Source organism: Bos grunniens, chromosome 8 (assembly GCF_055505025.1).
Source record: "Bos grunniens cultivar Pamir isolate PY7600 chromosome 8, Bosgru_T2T1.0, whole genome shotgun sequence".
Taxonomy (NCBI): Eukaryota; Metazoa; Chordata; class Mammalia; order Artiodactyla; family Bovidae; genus Bos; species Bos grunniens.
The window spans coordinates 67,582,348-67,609,167 of record NC_141172.1 but is presented as its reverse complement, the minus strand read 5'-3'; the positions used below and the strand labels follow the sequence as shown (position 1 = coordinate 67,609,167).

Below are 26,820 nucleotides of genomic sequence, written 5' to 3'. Positions count from 1 at the left end.
GAGCACCTTTGGATGTATTAAGTTTGAGATGAGTATTATTCATCCAAGTGAAACAGCTGTATTGAGTTCTGGATGAGGAAGAGCCAGAAAAACAGATTAGGTGAGAGAATCCAGCAATGGTGGAAGGGAAGCTAGGAGGGTGGTGTCCTGGAGGGCTAATGAAGAAGTGGGCAGGGGAGAAGGGCATGGCCGGCTGAGTTTCGCTTATGAGGGTGGAGAGTGAGCCTTGGGTTTAGCAACATGGAGCTCATTGGTGACACTGACGAGAACAGTTTGGAAGAGGGTGGGGATGAAAGTGTGTTTGGCGAGGGTTCGTAAGAGGAATGGCCTGGATCAAGCAGAGGGCCACCCCTGGCAGCCCCTAGAGGCTGCTGGGGAACCCAGGCCAGGTTTCAGTAATCCAGAAGCAAGTGAGGTCCCTGGGAGTCACAAGTCAGGACTGCAGACAGAGCGGGGAACCAGGGAATCCTGCCAGACCCCAGAGTTGTTTTCTTGAGCCAGCTGGGTGAGGTGCATGCCTGATGCTTAGCTGCTTAAAGTCCAAGAACTGCTCTTGGGCAGACTAGTGGGGGCAGGCAAAAGGGAGACAGCTGTGTGGAGGTCCTAGACCATACTCAGCTCTTGGCAAGGAACATGATGCTTTTTATGACTTGGTCTTTGTTTGATGTTCCCATCTCATTTTTCTTCTTCCTTCATTTCCTCCCTTTTTCAGTTCCTTGAATGCTGAACTTCCAGCTTGGGGTTTCCTATTGCTTTAACGGCTTTGCACTTCTGGGCTTTCATTTACTCTCCTCCACTCTCTCCCACTATCTCTGCTTGATTTTTACACAGTCTGGGCTTCCCTGGTGGCTTGGATGGTAAAGAATCTGCTTGTAGTGCAGGAGACCCGGGTTTGATCCATAGGTTGGGAAGATCCCCTGGAGAAGGAAATGGCAGCCCACTCCAGTATTCTTGCCTAGAGAATCCCATGGACAGAGGAGTCTGGTGGGCTACAGTCCATGGGGTCACAAAGGGTGACTGAGCGACTAACACTTTAGACTCAGCTCAGGTGCCACCACTTCCAGGAAGTCCTCCATGGTCACTTAACATCCAGCATCTCTCTGCTTTATAGCACTCTGCTCATTAGCTTCAAATGATCTCGTTCTCTGTCTGTCTGCTACACTGGATATCTATGGGCAATGACTCCTGCTCTCTCTGTTTCTGTCCCTGGTACACAATGGTGACACAGAGCAGGTCCTCACATGGTTTTGGCTGGGAATTGTAGAGGCACTTGCATTCAAGGTAGGATGTGAATTGGCAGATGGGCATGGGAGTGGGCAGTAACTTGGTAATGCCGTGATGGAATGTGTGGGATAGCCTGAGCAGGGGCCTGGCTGAGGGCTTGAACTGGAAAAGCTGGGCATGATGACAGCTTGGTGGGTGCCAGCCACTTGAGAGGAGGCAGCAGGTGTGTGCCTGTGTCTCTCTGTGTGTGCATGCACACATGCATGTGGCAGTAGAGGAGAGCAATTATGAACATCAAATCAAGCTAATTTACATGGATAAGCACAGGCAGTGAGGCTTGGCTCGCAGGTCTGATTTATTTAGGGCAGGAGGGAATCAGCAGGGGCTCCTCTCAGGTGAGTGAGTGGCAGGCTGGCCATTCTTATAAATAATCCTGCTGTCAGTCCCAGTTAAAGCCTGGGTATTCCATTTAGTGCCGCAGGAGGAAGCTTCAGAGTGATTTCAGAAGCATTTTCTGACCTCTTGCCTTTTTCTCTTTCTGGAACACTGGAGAACTAATCTTTTCTAAATAAGCTTGATTGCTTTAAATTTCTAATTATCAAGAGGAAATACATTCAGTATAGAACATTTGAAAAATACAGAATGATATAAAGATAAAAATTAAATAACCCCAATTCTACCATTCAGATGACCATAAAGAACATGTTAAAGAATTCCTTTCGGTCTTTTTTTTTTCTATGCAAAAATACATTTTTAAAAAACAGAACTCCATACTTATTACATTTCCAGTCTGTGTTCTGATATTTAAATTTTAAGATTATATTTTGAGACTTCTCCAATGCCATTGATCTTGAATGGTTGTAATCATCTACTTTGTGCACACACTATACACACTATAGCTTTTTTAAAAACCAGTGTCTAGTGGTCTTGAGGATTATTTTCAATTTTTGGTTCTTATAATACTGCCATAAAAAAACACTGTTTGTAAGTCTTTGCCTATATCTCTGATTATTTAGGACACATTCCTAGAAGTAAGATTCCTTCTGTTAATGCATACTGTCAAGTTCTTTCCAGAACATTTGTGTGTGTGTTTTGTTTTATTTTGTGTTTTAATCAATTTATACTCCCTATCAGCACTAGTTGAGTATGATCAATTTATGGCACTAGATATTACTATTAAAAACATTTCATGGCCATTTGTATTTTTATGGAGAAATCTAAATCCTTTGCCTAGTTTTAACTGATGTGTTTTTATTTTTAAATATGAATGCTCTATATAATATAGAAAGGATTGCTTAATTATTAATATATCCTTATTTTATTTCAATGTGTCATTTACCTGTTTGTTTATAACAGGGATTTTGACATGCACAAGCTTTAGTTTTGTGCATAGAATGTTTTCTCAATCCTATTTATGCTTAAACAGTCTTTTCTACCCAAAGATAAATTAAATTTTTACTTCCATTTTCTATTTATTTATTTTCACTATGATTTATGAGTTACACAATCCATCCGTCTGGAATTAATTTCGATGATAAATTAAAAAAAATAAATAATTAACCAAATGTTAATGCTAACCTTTGCTGACAGATTAGTGATGTCATCTAATATTTAAAATAATTCATATATGTGTGTATATTTACTTACTCTTGAACTTTCTGTAAACAATGTGTTGATCCTTATATCAGTTCCATGCCATTTGATCCCTCTTTTAATACTTGCCACTGGGAGTTCCTCTTTTTCTGATGTTCTTGGGAAATTATTGCATGTTTATTTTTCCAGATGACCACTGGAATCACTTAGTTAAGCTTAAAAGAATAAATCCACTTGCAATTTTAATTATAGTCATGCTAAGTTTATAAATTAACACGTGAAGAACTGAATATCTTTTACAATATTCAGTTTTCCCATTCATTGATCTTCTGTCCCTATTCAAGTTTTATTCCAATAGAGTATTGCTTTGATTATACGGGATTAAGGTGGCCTTCCTGGCACCAAGGGAACATGGAAGCAACGCACAGAGGTGAAAGAGAGGAGAGAGACGCTGGATGCAGCTTGTCACCATCCACCCTCACCTTTGACCCCATTCCCTCCACTGGGGGTCCCACATGGGGCCCCTTTATTGAGGCACACTGCCCAGAGGCCCAGGGTTGCTCACACAGGATACCTGAAGCAGGTCACCTCCATTTCTAGATCTTTTCATGCTGTTCAGGTCTTACTCCCACTGTCTTAATTTCTGATTATTTATCTGACTTTGGATTTACAGTTTTGCATAGCTCTGGGCAGATGGGTGATGAGAAGATACTTGATTTGTTTTGATGCAGGAGGACAGTATTGTACATTTAAGGCTACACACCTTGAAGCTGGCAAAATGCAGCATCCAATTGCCAAATACGGTGCCCAAGTACGATTTCCTGGCTCTTGGTACCCCTAGTAAGTCACTCAACCAAGAGTTCAGCTTATACCCAGCCCACTGCTCATCATCTAAATTTTTGGACTGTCTTCTTAGTTTCTCTGCCTTTCAACCTCCAGACAGACCCAGAGTTGTCCTCTAAGCACGTTGTATGTATTACTGTGTGTTGCTAAGAAAAGCTGTCCAGTGAGCCAGAAGCTCTGAGCCTATGTTATCTTTGGTCCCCATTTTCCATCAGCCACACCTTTAGCTCCCTGACTACTCTCTCTCTCTTTAAATAAAAAGGTCAGTTTTGCTGGAGCCCAGGGCTTGTATTGGAATGGAGGCACAATGAGTTGGATGAGAGAGCTGTTCTGATACTGGAGATGGTCCAGGGAGCCTCTAGGTGTTCAAAACTGTCCTGGAACTCCAGCTTGATAAGACTTGAACTTAGATTAGACTTGAATAAACAGATTGTTATGCTATGGACAGGGCCTTCCTGTAGCTCAGATGGTAAAGAATCTGCCTGCAACGCAGGAGAGGTGGGTTTGATCCCCAGGTCAGGAAGATCCCCTGGAGAAGGGAATGGCAACCCATTCCAGTATTCTTGCCTGGAGAATCCCACGGACAGAGGAGCCTGGTGGGCTACAGTCTATAGGGCCGCAAAGAGTTGGACATGACTGAGTGACTAACACTATGCTCTGGACAGCCTCACCATCCTGCTCTAGGGCTCAGAGCGATTTCCAGGACTTGAAAGCTGCAACCTTGTCCCACTACCAGCTCCATCCTCCAGTCTGCCTCACCCTGGACCTCTGCTCCTCACCCTCACCCTAGGTCACCTGGAGACAGTGCTGGGCCTTTACTCTCTTCACGGGTTCCTGGTCTTGGTAAGAAGGCAGAGTTGGAGGAGGAGGAAAAGAACCGAAAAAAGTACTCCAACTCAACCACCCGAGAGATCTCATCACTCTTCTGATACCAAAGGAAGCTTCCCCAAAGGCTTTGTCCCTTTGAGAAGCAGAAGGAAAGAACTTTTATAGGTAAAGGGAGGGACAGGGAGAAGAGAGGAAGGAGTTCACTACTGTGTACAATGGCCCCTCAGTGTCCCCAGAGGAATTGGCTGGGGCGGGGGGTGCTCCATGGATACCAAAATCCATGGATACTCAAGTCCCAAAGTCGGTCCTCCAGTATCTGCAGATTCAACCAACCTTGGAGTGTAAACAGTGATACATGATCTGCTGTTGGTTGAACCCGCGGATGCGGAAGCACCCTTGGACAGGGAAGCGCTAGCGGCTGTGGAATCTAGGATGGACAATATATTTATTGAAAAAAAAAATTGGCGTGTAAGTGGACCTGTGAAGTTCAAACCTGTGTTGTGCAAGAATAAATTTTATTTCCTTTCTTATAATTTAACCCTCTGGTTTTGGTGTGAATTTCTTTTGTGGAGAGAGAGACTTTATTCATACCTTCTGTCCACCCATCTCAACTCTTAGGTGTTCCTGGCTTATGGTTGACAACCTTCCTCTGCTCCTCAGACATCCCCTTTCCTCTTGCTCTTCTCTTGCCTCCTGTCCCCACACCTGAAGTTCACCCCTCCCTCTCTCCTCTTTCTCGGAAGAGTTGGGCTCCATGTCAAAGTCATACAGAATTGTCTAATTATAACAGATTAATCCATTAGGATTTATTCCTTTCTATTTACTGGCTGGAACTATCCATTTCACAGCTGTGGCTCTCACATCTAACCAGCTAGCAGGCAATTTAAATATAGAAAGCAATTTAACCTAGTTGGATACCAGGCATCTCGCTTAATGTAGTGCATAAATTTTGGAGCTCTTTGCTCTCAGCCCTCAAAAGGGCAGCCAACAGTTTCATGTCCTGGAAAGATTTGGCTTTTCAGGGAATTTACACCCTGAGAAGGGTTCCTGGGTATTGGATTAAAAATAAAGGAGCCTTCAAATGAGGTCAGGGGTTGTTTTCAGGTCAGTTCGGATTTCTCTTTCTTCCTCTTTTGGGGACAATCATCTTATGCTTAACTGAGCTTTCTGGGAGTCTGACATCAATATTGGAAGGTAGTTTATTTTCTTCTCTCTTTAACTTTCACTTATTGCCGGTTTGAGTTAAGTGTTCTTTTTGTGTGGATAGTTGGGGTCACCCTGCTTGCTAAGAGCTTGTGGTCTGGTTGACACCATGTCTTAATCCTCATGATACACCCATCCCCTGGCCCAGCTTGTAGTAGCCTTTCATCAGAGGAGCATCTTGGATGGAAAAAGAGATGGGGAGGGTCATATGACCTGCCTGACAAACCCAACTGTAAAGCCCCAAACTGAAAGAAACAGTGATCAGAACACATGGAGTCCCACATGGACTCAACGGACACATGGATGTGTGAACACACAGCACCTGTCTTACAGGGAGGAGATGGTGAGCAGACAGAGATGTTTTGCGAGGAAAAAAGAGGATGGGGAGGCACATGGTCAAAGTCTTCAAGTGCCGAAAGAATTGCCAAGACAATGTGGGGTTGGATTTTTCCTTTTCTTTTCCATATGACCCCAGAGGGCAGAGATATTAGGCTAAAGGATGGAAGTTATAGGAATAAAGAGTTGGATTTAGTTTACTTATAGGAATAACTGCATTGATCAAAGCTTTGTTTTTTTTTTTTTTTTAAGGAATCCTGAACTTAATACACTTCCCATACTTCTTTGTTCTTAAGCAGAGGCTGGAGAGCCATGGGAAGGGAGGTTGTAGTGGGTTTTAGAACCGGTCAGGACTAGAGACCTGGATGCTGTCTACCTGAGTCATTCTGCTACCTGAGCCATTCTGTCTACCTGTTGCCATGGCTACCTTTGCATCTTTCTTCAGGAATCATGGACCTGAAATGCAGGCTATTTGCTACCCTCCTCCTGGCAGATGGGAAGAGAAGACCAGAGCTCTTGGAGGGCTGGGAGCTTTCTTAGTTTGTAGTCCTGAGCTGAGAGAGTAAGTGTAAGTCCCCTCAGGTTCCCCATTGGCCCCTCATGGCCGGATGGCAATGGTGATGGTACGCATGACCTGGGCATCGATTTCTTAGTGCTGTCATAGCCAAGTACTAAAACCTGATTGGCTTAACCCAACAGAAATTAGCCTCACAGTTTTGGAGGCTGGGGGTCTGAGAACGAGGTTTTGGTAGGGCCATGCTCCCTCTGAAGGCCCTGAGGAGGGACCCCTTCCAAGCTTCCATTCTCTCCCAGCTGCAGGTCATTTCTCAGCCTGTGGCAGTATAACTCTGACCTTCCAGGGCATTTTCCCTGTGTGAGTGGCTTTGTCCAATTTTTTGCCTTTTTAAAGGACACCGGTAATATTGGATTACTCCAGTATGACTTCATCTTAATTCTATATGGAAAGACTTTATTCCACAATAAGATCACATTCTGAGATACTGGGAGTTTAGAACTTCAGCATGTGGATTTTGAGGGGATACTATTCAACCTATAACAGGGTGAGAGGGGGTGAACTATGGAACAGTTTGATTGTAGGACCCAGGGGAGCTTTGGGTGTTTTTTAATGGGTGTGAAATAACTCCAGAGGGGACCAGTAAGAACTACTCTGTAAATCCATTATTTGCTCTAGATAAAGCCACAAATGGCTGTTTCCTCTTTTTTGAACTTTTAACAGTACTTAGAGGGCACATCACAGTTTAGCCCTTAATTATGTCCTCATTGTATTCTTTGGTTCATGTAAAGAAACTGTTATTGAGCACCTTCTATGTATATGAGGCGTGTGATACCTCAATTAACTATTAATTGATATCTCAATTAACATACAATATCTCAATTATCTATGGCTCTGGGAAATAGAGCCATAGAGCCATTCATTTCATTTTACGGGTAAAGAAACAGATGCTCCAAATTCAGTGAACTGCGCTCTCATGACGTGCATTTTTCTGTTGTGTATTTTATCACAATACAAAGTTAAAATTCCTAAAGGCAAGAAACACCCTCCCCCCACCCCACCAAAAAAGACATAGATGCTTGGAGGATGTTCCTTAACTTACTCAAGGCCATACAACTAACTAGTGGGCGACAAAACTGGAATTTGAACCCCTGCTTATTTGGCTCTGTGATAACACAGAACTTTCACATTCCTCTGTAAGCTCCTCAGATGAATAGACTTCTCTTATATCTTTGTTTTCAGTTTCTTTTTAAAATCTATTTATTTTAGTTGCATGATAATTACTTTACCACATTGCGATGGTTTTTGCCGTATGTCCGTATGAGTTGGCCGTAGGCTGCTGCTGCTGCTGCTAAGTCGCTTCAGTCGTGTCCGACTCTGCGACCCCACAGACGGCAGGCAGACTTCTCTTATGTTCTTTTCACTCCCCAGATGGATTGGGATTCATTGCAGACATCCCCTTACAGTTCTTTGTGGTGAAATGCCAAGGTTTTGCTAGATGATCCCTAGGCCCTCTTTTATTTTTAACAGGTCATGATGAATGATCCTCTTTTTGACTGATGCATTGGCTGACTTTGAGTCAGGACTTCTGAGATTATTCACAGAGTTGGTATGTGATATGGGAATAGTACAGAAGTGGGAATTGGTCAGTGCTGGGCAGCCTGCCTTGCGGGTAACTGTGGGCAGCCCTGGTCCTCTGTTCTGAGATTGGAAGCTCTGTGTCTTCCTTTCTCCAGGGGGCATCAGGTCCGGGCAAATTGATTTCCATTCACTCAACTCACAGAACTCATACTGATAAGCCAGAGTGCTGATTTATTAATATACAATGAGACACACTGGCATAGAGGACTGAATGGTTGTGGCAGCTGGACAGCACATGTGCTTCTCGCTCCTTGGGAAGCAATTCAAGCCTGAAAGTGAGTAAGCAAGGGAAGAGACCAACACGATAGAGGCCCTGGTGAGAGTTTACCATCAGGCTGTGGGTAACCTGACCCCATCCTTTTCTCTAAGCTCTGCCTACCAAGCAACCCGTGTATTCAGGTCAGTGGGTCAGGATGCATTTGTTGAGGGTGCTCAAAGTCTTGCTTTCACTCTCGACCCAGAGGGGATGCTCCCCAGTGGTATTCATTACAATCTGGCTTTCCATGTAGCAGATTTCATGCCGTGGAGAACATGGCGTGGAGGTCACCTTAGGCTGTCTGCCTCAGATGACAGATATTTATTAAGCCCTGATCATGAGCTGGGGGTGGGCTATGTGTTGCTGGGGGGCCAGAGGGACCGAGTCCTCTAGCAGTATATAAATAGAGGCTCATACAATGTGGTGAGTAACAAGGGAGCATAGGCACTGGATTTGATTGGAGCACATGGAGGGGCTGGGCCTTCAGGAAGCCCTGCCAGAAGAGGTGGAGGAATAGACCGGGAGTTTGGGACTGACATGTACTCACTGCTGTATTTAAAACAGATAACCAACAAGGACCTACTGTATAGCACAGGGAACTCTGTTCAATACTCTGTAACAACTTAAATGGGAAAAGAATCTGAAAAAGAATATATATATATAATACATATAATAAATATTATATATATATAAAATATTCACTTTGCTGTACACCTGAAATGAAGCAACATTGTTCATAAACTGTGCGTGCATGTGCTCAGTACTCAGTCGTGTCTGACCCCTTTGTAACCCCATGGACTGTAGCCTGCCTGGCTCCTCTGTCCATGGGATTCTGAAGGCAAGAATACTGGAGTGGGTTGCCATTTCCTCCTCCAGGGGATCTTCCTTACCCAGGGATTGAACCCACGTCTCTCGTGTCTCCTGCATTGGCAGGCTGATTCTTTGCCACGAGGCCACCCTCAGTTCAGTTCAGTTCAGTTGCTCAGTCGTGTCCGACTCTTTGCGACCCCATGAATCGCAGCACTCCAGGCCTCCCTGTCCATCACCAACTCCCAGAGTTCACTCAGACTCACGTCCATCGAGTCAGTGATGCCATCCAGCCATCTCATCCTCTGTCGTCCCCTTCTCCTCCTGCCCCCAATCCCTCCCAGCATCACAGTCTTTTCCAATGAGTCAACTCTTCACATGAGGTGGCCAAAGTACTGGAGTTTCAGCTTTAGCATCATTCCTTCCAAAGAAATCCAAGGGCTGATATTCAGAATGAACTGGTTGGATCTCCTTGCAGTCCAAGGGACTATCAAGAGTCTTCTCCAACATCACAGTTCAAAAGCATCAATTATTCGGCGCTCAGCCCCAGTATAAAATGAAAATTAAAGAAAATACAGTAATGCATGCCCCCCAAAAAGATGTGGTGTTGGAGTTGGATCTCCAAGAGTGAGTAAGAGTTAGCCAGGACCAAATCAAAGATACAAAACAAAGGAACAAAAAACTACCTGGCATGGGGAGTTGTATAACAGGATCATGGGTCAGGTCAAGGTATCTGTGAAAAGCGAGAGTGAAAGTTGTTCAGTCCTGTCTGACTCTTTGTGATCCTGTGGACTGTAGCCCACCAGGCTCCTCTGTCTATGGGATTCTCCAGGCAAGAATACTGGAGTGGGTGCCATTCCCTTTTCCAGGGGATCTTCCCAACCAGGGATCAAACCCAGGTCTTCTGCATTGCAGGCAGATTCTAAGTCTGAGCCCCCAGGGAAGCATATGTGTGTGTAAAAGTGGATTGGAATTAGATTTCAAAATGCTGGGAGATGAGATGAAGTAGCTGACAAATCGTGAAGCTCTGTTTGCACTAACTAAGGGGTGAAGACTTCATCAGCCCTGCAGACGACAGAATCACTGCCATGTATCTCGCAGAGGAGGGCCCTGATCAGAGTGGGGTTCTTTGGGGAGCTGGCTGTGTGGAGGTGTTGGCTGGAACTCCTGGAGTTCCCCTGCTCTCCTCTGCACATGTTCCAGAGGAGTCACTCCAGAGGGAAGAAGGGACTGCTTCTTGGCCTTGAGGACACAGTTCTGCCTGCCTCCCAGTAACTGCAGGCAGTACCAGAGGGAGGCATTTGCAAACCCACCCATGGAGTTTTCATGTTCACCTAAAAAATTTTCTTTGGCCATGTTCTGTGGTTTATGGGATCTTAGTTCCCTCACCAGGGATTAAACCCAGGCCCTCACCAGTGAAAGTGCAGTATCCTAACTGCTGGACCACCAGGTAATTCTCTCAAATTCACTTTCTTTTGGAGTATTAGAGTTCTCTGCTCTTGAGCACACTGTAGGCTGTGGACAGCTGCTACAGGTCAGATAAACAATGTGTGTGTTTGTGTTCCTGAGTGCACACACATGACCGATCACAACTATGAGCTTAGCATTAACCAATCAATACCTAAGTTATTCTCTCCTCTCTGTTCCCTTATCATCTATTCCAGCCCTAAGGACATTGTATTCATAGCCTTCTTCTGTCTCCTCTACTTGACAGTGGGCAGAGACTGTCTTCATCGTTTCACAGGTAAGTCCTGATTCTAGTAGCTTGTGGAACAACTGAGTAAATGGAAGAGCAGGTGTGTGTGCTTCCGTGCCTGGGCCTGGCCTGGAGCTGGCAGGCAGAGTGAAGGCAGCAGAGTGTGCCCCTGAGGCTACACCAGGCAGGATGCCAAGCGCATTCACTGATCTTAAGTGGGGGGTAAGGCCTTGGACTAGTGTATTAACTGTTTGAGAAGGATGCTGTGCTTTGAAAACTTGTGGCTTCTACAGGAAAGTGATGTGTCAAGAGGGCCCCAAGGTGGACCCTTAGTTGTCACCATTGGCTGAGCCTCGGAGCGTGGTTACTGGGCTCCCTGACTGCTGGACATTACAGATGTTGGAGATAGAATGGTAGGATGGGCTTCTCTGGTCCATGTTTTCCCATGGGAGCCTGTCCTTCCAAGGACAGAGCATGTGCTCACATGACAGGCACTGGCAGGTCAATCCAGAAAGACTGCTGAAGCAGAAACAGCCTCAGGGACTTAGAGAGCAAGCTTATGATTGTTGGGGGGAAGGATAGGGGGAAGGGATAGTTGGGAAGTTTGGGATGGACATGTACACACTGCTATTTTTAAAATGGGTAACCAACAAGGACCTACTGCGTAGCATAGATAACTCTGCTCAATGTCGTGTGGCAGTCTGGGTGGGAGAGGAGTCTGGGGAAGAATGGTTACATGTATATCTATGGCTGAGTCCCTTTTCAGTCCACCTGAAACTATCACAACATTGTTAATCAGTTACGCTGCTGCTGCTGTGGCTAAGTCGCTTCAGTCGTGTCCGACTCTGTGCGACCCCATAGACGGCAGCCCACCAGGCTCCCCTGTCCCTGGGATTCTCCAGGCAAGAACACTGGAGTGGGTTGCCATTTCCTTCTCCAATGCATGCAAGTGAAAAGTGAAAGTGAAGTCGCTCAGTCGTGTCTGACTCTTAGCGACCCCATGGACTGTAGCCCACCAGGCTCCTCTGTCCGTGGGATTTTCCAGGCAAGAGTACTTCAATACAAAATAAAAAGTTTTTTTAAAAAGTACCCTAAAAAAAACCCCAAAAGATTGCTGAAACAGTGTAGAAAAGAAAGAAAGAAAAAAATAAAGGAAAATAAAATGATATGTATGCATCTTAGGCATTTTAATTTGAAGTATATAAATGTGCACTTATTTTCCAGTCCTTCGATGAAGGGTCAAAGGCCAGTCTTTGAATATGGGTCTGCTAACTGGAGTTCCCCTTCATCTTTCTTGCGTTAACCACATCTATGATACATCACCTAAGAAGTCTAATTTGGGTTTTTTTTAAAAAATGGAACAAAAACTCCAAGCCCCATGCAAAACAACATGAGTGCAGAATTTTAGATTTTTGTGATTATTCTTCCTACCACTTCCCAGTCTGTTCCCCAACCCCAGTCCCTGTTAGGGGTTTCACTGTATATTATTTAATAATACTTGCAATGCTATGTCTCATCAGGTCCCCCTAAAAGTGTTCAATGTTCTACTTAGAATCACCAATATCCTTTTTATACTTACGGTTTATTACTTGGCATAATCTTTAATTTAGTTGCATTGTCAATAGTAGAAAGTACAATTGGCAGTAAGTTCGAAATCAAGAGATGCTGGGAGAGGGGGCCCAAGTATCCCCAGGAGCAGCCCAGTGTTCATTCACTGGTGCTCAGTAGGCTGTGGGCCCCATTGGCAGAGGGGCCCTGTGGCAAAGTCTTTCCACTCCCAGATCCCCAAGCCCTCCCATGTGGCACCCCCCTTCCATCTCTCCCTTTCTTTCTTTGGCTACCTGAACAATCAGGATCCCACATTGAAGATGGAGGCCCTGTGTCAGCCTGAGTCCCTAAATGACTGGGCAGTGCAGAGTTCCCATCCAACCTGCCAACTGGACTTGAAGAGAAAAAGAGTGAAGGCCCTAAGATGCTTGGGTCTGTCTGTTATAGCAGCTAGCACTGTCTCAACTCAAACACTGGGGTGCTGTTTGAACTTGTTGAAAAGAGGCCAGCTGCAAACACTTTTTTAATGTTCTCCAGGGCTCGCACGTTTTGGGTGTAGTAGTGTCTGTTGCTGATGTGGCTGTCATCAGACACCATATCCCTAGTCTATGGAAGCTCAAATGGCCAGTTCAACTATCTTTGCCACAACAGGGCGCAGTGAAAAATGATGCTGGGGGAACGGGCTGCTGCTGCTGTTGCTAAGTCGCTTCAGTTGTGTCTGAGCCCAGCTCAAATTCCAGCCTTGCTATTTTCCAGCTATATTACCTTAAACAAATTAATTCCTCTGCTTCATGGTTCCTTGTGTGTGTGTGTTAGTCACTCAGTTGTTTCCGACTCTTTGTGAACCCATGGACTGTAGCCTGCCAGGATCCTCTGTCCATGGGACTTCCCACGGAAGGATACCGGAGTGGGTTGCCAGTTCTTTCTCCAGGGATCTTCCTGACCCAGGGATCGAACCCAGGTTTCCTACAGATTAATTTCTCTGCTTTGTGGTTCCTTAGATAAGGCCTAATAATAAATTCCTGAAGAGGCATAATAATACATACCTTGGAGAGTTGTTGCGAGGATTAAATGAAAGTGACCAAGTCTGGTATGTAGTGGGGGATCCAGGAAGGGCATTTTGTAAATCATTCACTCATTTGATAAAGTTTTAATGGAAACCTATGCTGTGCCCCAAACTCTTTGAGAAACGGAAGATGCAGGAGATGTCTTTACACTTAGGGCATGGCCTCTAACAGGGAAATGTGGCTGACAAACCGGAAGTGGCCTGGGACATGTGCTGGGGCAGCGGGCTGTACTCAGAGCAGCTGTGAGAAATCTGCCCTGTGGCCAGAGGGAGGCTTCCTGTGGAGGGTGCTAAGGAGGACTAGCGGGAGGGCCCCCAAAGGAGAGGAAGCCAGGTGACGACTCAGCATGGGGCTCCTCTGGACTTCTGGTTCCTTTTGCTGCCTGTTGCTGGGGACACTAGAGTGATGAAGACACTGGAAGAGAGTGCGGGTACCAGATGGCCACACTGAAAGCTGTGCACTTGAAAGGGTCCCGTATGACCAGCCAGGAGCAGGTCATGGCAGCAGGTGCCATGACAGTATCTGCCACCCAGCTGGGGCCAGGGAGAGTGCTTGCCATGAGGGGATGGGGTGGGGGGGAGCTTCATTCTGGAGCCTGCGCAGGGATTTAACTGTATTCACCAGGCAGCCGGCTCTTTCATTGCCAAGATATGGAGCACGGCCCCAGGTCTCTGGCCTTGGTGGTACATGTGTGCTGTCATTTCAGTCGTGTCTGACTCTTCGTGACCCTGTGGACTGTAGCCTGCCAGGCTCTACTATCCATGGGATTCTCCAGGTGAGAATACTGGAGTGGGTTGTCATGCCCTCCTCCAGAGGATCTTCTGAACCCAGGGATTGGACTTGTGTCTCTTACATCTTCTGCATTGGCAGGCAGGTTCCTTACCACTAGAGCCACCTGGGAAGCCCTGGCCTTGGTGGAGGCATTAAGAAAGATGCTGGTGACACAAAGGGATGCTCATGTATCAGCAGGTCTCCAGTTTGGCTGCCACTTCCAACGGAATCCTTTACGAGACAGCCTCCACCTCAGGGACACCCAAGCAGCTGGCATTTTCAGCCAGGAGGCCAGAACAGCTTCTCCGTGGACCTACTGTGAGCAGAGTGTTATCCCTGTATGAGAGCCACTGCAATCCTCTGCCAAGAGGCTCCTTGTTGGTGACAGGCCAGCAGTGCCCCTCTCCTTCAGACTCTCTACACATCCCCTTTGTGTTCAGTGTTTTCCAGGTTAATTACTCCTATTATTATCCTCACTGTAGTCTATAATTAGGCACACCGTGCAATTATATCATCCATTCTGCATTACTGATGTACGACCTGCCAGCCACAGATGATGATTAATTATTACCCCATTGGATTGTGATGCACACACACACGTTGCACTTATGGTCTGGATGCCAGTGTGGCTAGCTAATGTCTCGGGCTCCCTCTGGGGTCTGGGCCAGCTGCATTGTTGGAGGGCCAACCTGTGCATGTGAGTGGGCCAGCCTGCTGGGGGCAGGTCTCCTTGGATGACATCAGAAGTGGGAACATCTTCAGCCAAACGGGGAAGGGGAATATGGCCCCCAGCCTTCCCATCCTGACCTTTTGCCCCTGGGCAGACCTTGCTTCCCTCAGAAATCTGGCCACACTCTCCCCCAACTCTGAAGGCCCTCAGCACCTGTGCTTCAACTGGCTTAGGAACATAAAGGATGCCATCACCTTCTTTTGAGGTATCTGCTCTGTGGTCAGCTGTTGCATGCTGTCTCATTTGATTGCCAACAATCCTACAAGGAAGATCTTATGATTCCCATTTTATAGATGAGGAAGCTGAGGCTCAGAAACATGTACTAACCTGCTAAGGTACTGTAGAGATGAGATTTGCACCCTAGTTTGCTTTACTTTGAAGTTTACACCTTCTCATGGGCTTCTCAGGTGGCATTAGTGGTAAAGGACTCTCCCGCCAATGCAGGAGATGTAAGAGATGCAGGTTCTACCCCTGGATTGGGAAGATCTCCTGGGGGAGAAAATGGCAACCCACTCCAGTATTCTTGCCTGAAAAATCCCATGGACAGAGGAGCCTGGCGGGCTACAGTCCATGGAGTTGCAAAGAATCAAACATGACTGAGCAACTTAGTATGCACACACACACATTACACCTTCTCAGCATAAAGAAAGGAACCTCGTTTTATCAGTAATACAGTGAGGTGGGCGTTTGAACAAAACCAGAGGCTGAAGGAAAGAGTTAAGGGAGGATTGTGTGCATTAGGTGCCTGGGAGTGGGGAGACGAAGGCACACAGGCAGCAGGGCCTCTGGGACCCCTGGAGCCACAGAGTGTGTGAGTGGCTGCAGCTCTTAGGGAAGGTGGGTTGGCTGTCTCTTGGCATGTGTGTGGCTGTTCCCACCCTGCACAGCCGGGCGGCTGAGCGGGTGGCGCCAGATGGAGTGAGGTAGACCCAGGAGCTGGCTCACCACTGTGTCTCCTAGACGTCATGGGGCTTCTGTAGGGGAGATGGTGATAGGCTCTGGCCCCACCACTCAGACTGTGTGTGTCCTCCAATACACATGGTGTCTCGGAGTGGATAGGGTGGGGGTGACCTGTTACTGGGGACTTCTGGCTTTTGAAAGGTCCACGGGGAAGGCAGGACCCATTGCATACATCTCCCCATATCTTGCTCTGCGTGTCCCCTTTGCCTCTTCCACACAAATCTGGGTGAAATCAAGGTAAAATGGTAATAACATCTTCCCTGGTGACTCAGACAATAAAGAATCTGCTTGCAATGCAGGAGACCTGGGTTTGATTCCTGGGTGGGGAAGATTCCCTGGAGGAAGAAATGGCAACCCACTCCAGTATTCTTGCCTGGAAAATTCCATGGACAGAGGAGCTCTGCCTGCGATAGTCCATGGGGTTGCACAGAGTTGGACACGACTGAAGTGACTTAGCAGCAGCAGCAGCATGATGCTTTGACATCTTGGGCGCCCCCTGGCTGCGGGGAGACCGCCCCTCCCAGGGCTGGCTGATTCCTAGAGATAATAGAACAATGTGCCTCTGAATGCACCTTTCATGTACAAACCAACCAAGCCCAAGTTCATACCACAAACACCTCTTTTATCTAGCTTTCACCCACTGAGCCAATATTCCCCTGTCCTCAGCCCAGGGCCAGGTACCAGACAACAAGAGACCACACTATAGCTCAGCACATGCTGACATTATACAAGCTAGCCAGTCGTCAGCAGTCACTCCTGGCCTCCTCCATGAAATACACAGTTGGGACTGTGTCCTGGGCTTTCCCCTGCTGAACAACCCTGGTGCTTCCCTGAGTGGTCCTGCATTCTTGCCATGCCTCTCATTTCTGGGGAAACTGTGAGTAACAGTGAAATCTTTCCACGGTATTAGGCTCTCTGCATCATCACTCAGTCTTCTCAAGAAGTTAAAATCCCACAGGTAGACTTCCCTGGTGGTCCAGTGGTTAAGAATCTGCCTATCAATGCAGAGGACACGGGTCCATACCTGGTCCGGGAAAATTTCATATGCCTCGGAGCAACTAAGCCCGTGCACCACAACTACTTAGCCCCAGCACCTAAAGCCTGTGCTCTGCAACAAGAGGCCACCGCAGTGAGTAGCCTGTGTACCGCAAGTAAAGAGCAGCACCTGCTTGCTGCAACTCGAGAAAGCCTGCTTGCAGCAATGAAGACCCAGCTCAGCCAAAAATAAAAATAAAAATAAATAAAAAAAAATTAAAAATCCTACAGGTACATTTTAATACAGCTACCCCCGGGGCAGGTCCTGCTTTGTGAGCCCCAAAGGAGCCCTGCCTGGAGTCTTAGTGGTGCTGGTCACACTTTGGGGATGACTGATGGGGATTGTCCCTTTGGGCTGATGTCACAACTTCTAAGTAGGGAATGGGATGACAGTTCTTAGCCCTTTCGAGTCTCTTTGAAGAGTCCTATTTACACACCTGGTTCTGTGTATATTTTTCAAGAGGTTTGGGGCCACCAGATTAGGACCTCCCAGGGTTGGAATGGAGGTTCCTGGGAGCTGCTTTGGGTGGGGAGACAAGAAAGGAGGAGAAGCCAGAGTGAGTGAAAGTGCAGGAGGACAGAGTGTTTCTCAAGCATGAACCTGGGAAGCAGAGCCCTCTCTGATGCCTCAGTTTGCTCATCTGTTAAATGGGGCTCAGAGCATTGGCTTCCTTTCTATCATGAGATTTGAGCAAGGAGGGCTCTGAACATGGATGTGGGGGCTCTTTAGAAAAGCCTGAAATGTAGTCCTGCTCATGACCAGATATCTTGTGATAGGATGCCTGGGGAAAGCCAGGGACAGCCTCCCCCATGGCTCAGTGGTAAAAAGTCTGCCTGCTGTGCAAGAGACGTAGGTTCGATCCCCTGGGTAGGGAAGATCCCCTGGAGGAGGGCATGGCGACCCACTCCTGGGTCGCCATGGGAAATCCCATGGGCAGTGGAGCCTAGCGGGCTACAGTCTATGGGGTCGCAGAGAGTTGGACACGACTGAGCACACACAGGGACAGCCTCAGGGATATGGGAGGAGGTGGAATCTTCAGTCAGGCTGAGGGATGATCTGTCTTTGCAGGGTTCAGTGACTTGTTCTGGTTCTCCACAGACCTAGCCATTTGATTAAAGTCAAACTATTTTCCCATGACATCATTTCCAAAGAGAGGATGAGGAAATTAAAAATTGCCATAATGATAATAACGATAAGCCCAATATAAATACACAAAAAGCATAAACCGTGGTGGATCGTGGAAGCTCCAGGCTCCTTCCAGGGCCCAGAGGGAAGGGCCATGGCTGCTGGCTGACCTTGGGGGATGGTGCTGATGTAGGTGGTCTCTGAGAGTCTGGAGGTTGGAATAGGTACAAGGCTGGCCCGGTAGCCTGGCGGGGGACTTAAATCTTGGTTCCCCCTCTGATGAAAATAACTGGAGGGACCAGGCACTCAGCAGTTTATTCTTAACAGTTGGGGGGACATGAAATACTTCCTTCAGGATTGAAAAACCCAGACACTCTTTCCCCTCATTCATTCATTCCCTTCCCATCTCCTTCCCTCTCTCCCTTCCTTTCTTCCTTTCTCCCTCTCCCTCCCCACTTCCGTCTTCCCTGCCTCTTCCCTTCTCTCCCTGCCTCTCCCCTTCTCTCCACCTTCCTTTGAACTAATAACACAACCCAGCCTCAGGTTTTTGGTACACAGAAATGAATGAGGCCCCGCGTTTGCCCTTGAAGAGTTTTCTTGGGTGTCTTAGGTCTGCAGAGAATTATTAAAAAAACACTGTCCTGCAGAAAAAACACGAAGCTTCTTCTATCTGATTGGAAGGATCTCACTATCTTATGAAATCCCACGGCTGCTGCAAATTCCTGTCCCTCTTACAGGCTCTGGGGAAATCAGATCAGTGGACAGGTCAGTGCTTTGGAATTGTCCTGAAGGCTCATGTCTCCTGGCAGTGCAGACACCAAGAAGGGGCATTTATGTACCTGGCTTCCTGGAAGTGGCAGCCCCTGAGCTGAGTCCTCTGGAAGGTTCCTGATGGCCCTGGCTCTGCCCCTCTGATGACTCTCCTGGTCCCCATGGAGAGCACCTCGTGCTTCCCCAAGTCCCCTGTCTCTAGCTGCGCCCCTTTCCTGTGCTCTGCAATGAGTGGCTATCTAACAGCCTCCTGGATAACACTGCACATGATGGATGCTTATCAGTGTACCAGGCACTGCGCTCTGATGACCAGGGTCATTGCATTTAATCTTCATCATCCTATAAGGCGATCTCTCCAACAGTGAGGGAGCACAGCTTGGAGCAACCCACCCGAAATGACCCCACAGCTCTGGCGGCCCGATAGCCCCAGATAACCCAGACCCAACTGGTGGGAAATTCCACTTACGCTTTGCCTGGGAAATCCCATGGACAGAGGAGCCTGGCAGGCTACAGTCCATGGGGTTGCAAAGAGTCGGGCATGACTGAGCTACTAAATAACAACAATATAGGCTGGAGTCATAGTTTTAGGGAGGAAGACCGCAGGGGTGAGGTGCCCTTCCCATCACCTCACATCAAAGGTACATGTTAGCAATGCAATGTGTCACTATTGACGCTGACCCTGGTCACCTGAGGCAGCAGTGTTTGCCAGGTTTGTTCACTGGACTCTTGCTTTTTTCTCCTCACTATCTGAATTCTACTTTTTGGAAGGGAGTCACTAAGAACAGCTCACATTCAAGGGGCAGGGCAGGAGGGAATTGAATTGCATCTCTTGGGGGTGAGATAATCTACACAATTATGTGGGGTTTTGTATGGGAGACTTGTCTTTTCTCATTCATTCATTCATTCCCTTATTAATTCATCATTTATATATGTCAGTATGGAGTCATGGGAGTTTATTTCATACTTTGCATTATAATCCAACACGATGTTGTTCATTTGGGTCTCATGTTGTTCTAGCTTTGGACTTTGGGAGCTCCTTCAGGTCGACTCCTTTGCCCGTTTAACAGGTTCTCATCTCTTTGTTTTTTGAGCAGTTTTTACTTCCTGTATCTACAAGATGCTATCGGCTCCTCTGTATGCTCCCTGACCCTGCCCAAGAATCAGCAATTTCTCCAGGAGTCCTGGAGTGCTTTGATTGGAGAATTGTTATCAGAAAGAAAGGTCTGGGTGCTCTGGGTGCTCACTGACACTGGGTCAAGGATCTTTGAAAAATGCAAAATGAGACACCTGCCTTTTTACTTGGAATAAAGTATGCACACTTTACCAAAGTTACCTGGGTCTTGGTCACCTCTTCAGTCTTGTTTTGAGCCACTGTGCTGCTATGATGAGCCCATTTCTGCTCATTAGATGGACTTTTAGACTCACTGTAATCTTCTCTGGTCTTTGCCTGGTTGACTCCAGGTCCCAGAGAAATGCCCCTGGATTCTCGCCCTTACCTGCCTTGCTCGCCATGGTCTTCCAGCCTTAGTAAAGCCTCTGGTACCTGGCAGAACTGAACAGTGAGGTGGGGAGAGAGTGATGACCTCCAAGCCTTTGTACAGTCATCTGCATGAGGCAGTCTTTGATGGAAAGCCTGTCCATCCATAGAAAGCTTTATTTTTCTAGTTCAAAGGTGTATGAAACCCTTCTGATTTCTTATGACCCACGAAACTGTCATTCCCACTTTAGCTGCTTGGAGCTTCTTCTTCTTCTTTTTTTAATTCTATTGGAGTATACTTGATTTACAATGTTGTGTTACTTTCTGCTGTACAGCTAGGTGAATCAGTCACACACATATCTAGTCTTTTTTTTTTTTAATTCTTTTCCCATATAGATCATTATAGAGCATAGAGCAGAGTTTGGTCCTAGTTTTTATTTACTCTGTGATAGGTCCTAGCTTTTATGTCTTTTGTGATAGGTCCTAGTTTTTATTTATTTACTTTAGCCTTACCATGGGCCAAAGTAGGGGATCTTATTTCCCCAACCAGGGATTGAACCCACGCCCCCTGCAGTGGAAGCACTGAGCCTTAACCACTGGACCACCAGGGAAGGCCCACTCCTGGAGATTTTTTCAAATGTCTGCATGAAAGCACAGACATGTGGAGCTGTATATAGCTGGCAAACACTCCTTTCTTGCTCCCAGGTGAGCTCCTGGAAGCTGCCTACCATGACTTGTGCATCTCAGCTCTTCAGTTAAAGACTCTCAGTAGGTAATTTATCAAGTGGATCTGGGATGGCCATTTGAGCTTCCCCCACCATCTTCAGCATAAGCCTCCCTAGAAAAGGATGAGCAGGTCACCAGGAGAGCCATTTGCAGTCCTCAGATAGGGCTTGGAAAGCTATGGCAAAGGTGATTTCCCACCTGCTTTCTCCTTTCCCTTCTTTGGTAGAGAAAGCTGGAAGGTGGAAAGGTCACTTCTAGTAAAGCTTTCAGATATTTCAGAGGCTATAAAGGAGGGTCCCGTCATCCCCAGTCTTATATTAAAATCTCCTTGATGTCTGTGTCTTCTTTTTTTTTCCGTCTCTGAAAATCAATAATATTGAAGAAGTGAGAGATCAAAGTTTTTCAAATGGTGGGCGAGAAGTGTCTGGGACTGGGAATGGAGGTGGAAGGAAAGTTCCCATTAAATTCACCCCTGGATGATGCTTCCAGAGGCACCAAGTTACCCGGGCTCCTCTCTCCATCCCCCCTTTCCTCCACACCTCCCTCTCTCTTCCATAAACAAAGTCACAGCCTCCAACAACATCTTGTAAAGCACATTATAAAATGCTTCTAATAAATCCCTAACAGCCTTGGCCATAACCAGCTGAAAGAAAGGTGATTATGACACGAAAGTGTCAGGTTAGAACAACAAATTGGGCTACACGAGCAGGGATTTATTCATCTTTGTAAGTGTGCTATAAAAGTCCATATAATTTCACAAATAAATATGAACATTGCTTAGTAAATGGCTCCTGGATTTAGAGCCCCAGGACTGCAGGCAGGAACACATTAGCACCAGTGGTGCAGTTTCAGATATGGGGCAAATCAACCCAGGGACTGCCAAGCAGATGGCCTCAGTGTACCCCGGTCCCTGCTCAAATGTGTGGGACATCTGAGGCTGGGGTAGCAGGAGAACTGGGCAGGTCCAGGGATCCAGGACTAGACGTGGAGGCCAAATGGGGCCTGGTGGGCCCGAGGATCCTTAAGACGGTCTGTGAGGCCTTGGATGAGCAGGAAGATCAAGGAGGAAGGCGGTTACTACTCTGGGTAGGTGAGTTGGGAGATGTTAGGGTCAGGGAGACTAGCAACCCTGGGAGCAGGGTGACCAGCCTCCAAGTTTGCTGGCACTGAGGGGTTTCCCAGGATGCTGGACTTTCAGTTTTAAAACTGGGACAGTTGGTCACCCTACCGCTCAGAGAGCAGCGATCCTGAGGGCTGCTTTATCACATACTGCCTCCTGCTGATGCCCAAGAAACTGGGGAGTAAGGAAAGAGGAGGCAGGGCTTCAGAGAGGATGGAGTTAGATTTATATCAGTGTTTTTCAACTCTGGCTGCACTTGAAGTGACTTTAAGAAGCATTAATTTTCAGGCACGGAAAAAGATGTTCAACATCACTAACCATCAGGAAATGCAAATCAAAACCATGTGAGATATCATCTCCCACCTGCCAAAATGGTTATTGTTAAAAAGAACACAAATAACAAAAGTTGGTGAGGATGTGGAGAAAAGGGAACCCTCATACACTGTTCCCTGGAGAATGAAATGGTAACCCACTCCAGTATTCTTACCTGGAGAATCCCATGGATAGAGGATCCTGGCAGGCTACAGTCCACGGGGTTACACAGAGTCAGATACGGCTGAGTGACTGAGCACATACGCTGTCGGTAGGAATGTAAATTGGTGCAGCCACTGTGGAAAACAGTATGGAGGTTTCTCAAAAAATTAAAAATAGAACTACTTTATGACACAGCAGTTTCTCTGCTGGGAATATACTGGAAAACCCCAAAACACTAATTCAAAAAGATACATGCATTCCAATGTTCATGGAAGCATTGTTTACAATTGCCAAGATGTGGCAGCAACCTAAGTGTCCATCAACAGATAAATGGATAAAGCAACTTCGGTATACATATATATATATATAAAATATATGTATATATATTTCTTCGGTATATATATATATATGTATAAGAAACTGATAAATATATATATACATATATACACACACACACACACAATAGGATGCCACTCACTATAAAAATGAAATATTGTGCTATTTGCAACAACATGGATGGATTTGGAGGATATTATGCTAAAGTGAAATAAGTCAGAGGAAGACAAATATTGTATGATATCACTTATATGTGGAATCTAAAAATCTAAAACATACAACAAGCTAGTGAATATAACAAAAAAGAAACAGACTCACAGATATAGAGAACAAGTTAGCAGTTACCTATGGGGAGAGGGAAGTAGGGAGGGGCAGTATAAGGTTAAAGGATTAAGAGGTACAGACTATTAGGTATAAAATAAGCTACAAGAATATATTATATAGTACAGGGAATATAGCCAATATTTTATAATAACTGTGAATGGAGTATAACTTTAAAAATTGTGAATCACTATATTGTACAACCATAACTTATATAATATTGTGCACCAACTATACTTTGATTTTTTAAAAAAAGGAGAAAAAAACCCTATTAATTTCTAGCCCCATCTCAGATCACAAAACTGGAATCTCTGTGGATAGGGTCCTGGCACTGGCACTATTTCAGGGCTCTCCAGGAGATTCAGAGGCAAGGAAGATGTCTTTTCCAGCCCATCCAAAGCCACGAGTTGACTGCACCTTCTCAGTGCCTTATGGGAGCTGTCCTTTGATCCATTTATTCTCTTTTCCCTTGCTGCCACCACCAATCCCCAAATCTACTTAAATACCAAATCGGATGGGCTCAGACCAACCATATTTGGTAACTCAGTCATGAAGCCACCGGGAACACCAACTCACTCTTTCCCATCTGATTCTTTTCTCTGGTTGATGCAGCCCAGATAGGAAATGATGACCTGCATTTTCAAACCAAAGAGGTTACAAATAGGAAAGTTCAACCTAAAAAAGCATTCTCTTTTATAACTAAGGTAAAAATGTTGTCATGAACTTTGGTAGGACATGTATGTCCCGGCCTCGCTCCACACCAGGTGACTGGGGTAGTAAACTTGGAGCTTGCTCATCGTTTCACTTGGTTGACTGGCAGGGCACACAGGCTTTAAATTTAAACCCAATATGTCTTCCTGTACACTTGCAATTTTGCTTTTGGGCGGTCTGATTGCATGGTATGGAAATTTGGATTGTGAGCTCTAGGAAGAGGGTGGGTCACAGCTCCCAGAGGAGGGAGTTTGGTCTCCATGGAAACTGGACTTGGGTGCAGAAAGATCTCAGCTCATGTCCTGCATCCACCCTGAAATATCCTCTCATCTGCTCTTTCAGGCTACCATTCTCTGAGCTCCAGCACTTACTGTCTGTAGCCCAAATTCTGTCCTGACCCTTGTAACAATGGTGTCTTAATCACTCAGTGCTCTGACCTCTTATAAAGCAATTAGTGTCCAGAGCCTATCTGATGCTGACTTGCATGGCCCTCTCTCTACGAGTGTGGTAAGTACACAGAGACGTAGAATCAGAGTTTGGGTCTTGGTCCCATTCCACTTCATGACTTTCCAGTCTTGGACAAATTGCTTAACCCCTTTGATCCTTAGTATCCTTCTCTGTATAATGGGAAGAATGGAACTGTGAACACATATAGTGTATGATGCCATGTATACAATGTCTAGCACATATTTGATATTCATTGTGCTTGTTACTTATCTCTCCAACTTCCTTCTGTTCCCTCTTATCACTGTTAAGACAATCTATGTGAAGACCTCATGCAAGGTACCATACTCATACTCAGGACTATTCTAGTTGTTACTCTGATTCCTATTAGACCTTTACTCTCTCAGGTTTCATCTAGAGACTAGAACCATGTACCCTTCTGTGTTAGACCATGAAGCACATTTCCTGCTTTGCCTCAGACCTCACCACGGGGGTATCAGACATCAACTGTTATCCATTTTCTCCACCCTACTAAGGCCTCGTGGGGCCTTGTTCAAGTTTGCCCTTCCAGGAAGGAAGCCTGGGATTTTGTGATCTTGGAGCTGGGGAGGGAAGGAGTACTTTTAGATCCCTATGGAAGTCTATCCTGACCCTGGGGGACAACTCACTTCCAGCTGTCTGGGTTTGCTCGGGGCATCTGCCCTTGACTCTGCTGTCTAAGCCAAAGGGTTCTCCTCCCTTAAAACCCACTCTTCTGCTAGGAACCACGCCTATCCCTGTCTCCTCGGAACTGGCCCCTAACCCTGCAACTTCCCTGATGTCCCTTGCACTTACCATCTGTGATGCTTGCATCCTGGTCCCCTGGCTGGAAATCCTTTACTGGTCTTTCCATCTCTACCCTACCCTGCTCTGTGCTGGGAGGGTGACCTACCTGATCCCCTTCCCTTTGGCTTCAGGTTGAGTTTAGCCAATGGGATGAACCAACAGAAGATGTAAGAGTGGGAGGAGAGTGAGCTAGGAGTATGTGTTCCCTGTGGGGTTGCCTCCAGTTGTTGCAGATTTTGTTAAGAGGACCTTCTCACACAGTGGTCCTTTCTGCTTTCTCAGTGTCTCCTTCCCCAACCTCTTCAGGTCTAGGGAAGTGATACATGTTATCCCTTGTGGTTTTTCCTAATCCCTTCCCACATATTTTAAAACAGTACTCTCATTAAACTCTCCTCAATTATCCAGCTTGAGTGTGCCATCTGTTTCCTGCTGAGACCCCCAACTAATATGGCTTCTGATGGTACAGATCTAATTTAACACTTTAGTATATATCGTTTTATGTCATCCTTCAGCTGTTTATCGCATGCACATCAGGGTCAGGGTCTAAAGGGAAGAGTTGACTATCACCTAGCTTTTTAGGTGTCCCCAGACTTGGCATAGTGCTGGCCTCATGCTGGGCATGATGCAAATGCTCACAGATGCTTGAGAGAAAGACTGCCGTGTATGGGGGCTTCCAATTCTCTTCAGTCTTTTCCCTAGGTTTGTGAGCCTAGTGGCTGCCTCAAAATTTCCTGGATTTGGAAATCAAAACTCACACATTGGACAGAAGTAGGCACTGGACCAAGATCCTCTGTGGTTTGGAAGTGCAGGCAGGCCAAATGTCATATCCAGGGAGCACCAGGGTCAGCCCTGGGTGATGAAGCACTGTCTGGGGAGCTTGTCAGGGCAGGAAATGCCATTGCATCTCCTGGTGAACAGGTAGAAAGAGCTGGTGATGGAGGGTCTGGTGGCAGGTACACACAGAGGAGTTATCATGAGGTTAGAAATCACCTGAATGATAAGGGATGTTAGGATCTTCTTGTCCTGTGTTGTCCAATATGGTGGCCACTTGACACATATGTACACAAAGATATGGAATCAGAGGTTGGTTCCCTGTCCCATTCCACATTCCACGTACTCTGAGTACGTGAATGTGGCTGACATGTGCTGTGGGTATAAAATACATTCTGGGTTTTAAACTTTGTAAAAAAAAATGTAAAATGTTCTCATTAAAAATTTTTATATTTACTACACATCTAAGTTGGATTCAATGATATAACTTCTTAGAATTAATTTCATACATTTCTTTTTAATATTTCAATGTAGCTACTAGAAATTTTAAAATTATATATGCATCTCACATTATATTTCTATTGGGCAGCACGAGCTTGGTCCACACCTCTTATTTTATAGATGAGGAGACAGAGGCTCAGAGAAGGGAACAGAGTTTCCGAGGCC

General features: G+C 46.1%; 1 protein-coding gene across 3 annotated transcripts in view; it reads left to right on the top strand.

The window, feature by feature from the left end:
* GFRA2 (GDNF family receptor alpha 2) overlaps positions 1-26,820 on the top strand; it is a 297,825-nt gene that overhangs the window by 246,664 nt on the left and 24,341 nt on the right. The window contains exon 9 of one of the 3 annotated variants that reach the window (XM_086416113.1): positions 4,451-5,026. The exons of the other annotated variants lie outside the window; for them this stretch is intronic. Within the exon in view, the coding sequence (XP_086272239.1) occupies positions 4,451-4,507 (57 nt within the window). The 3' untranslated portion in view covers positions 4,508-5,026. Of the gene's footprint in view, positions 1-4,450; positions 5,027-26,820 lie in introns of those variants that run through there. 3 annotated transcript variants of the gene reach the window in all.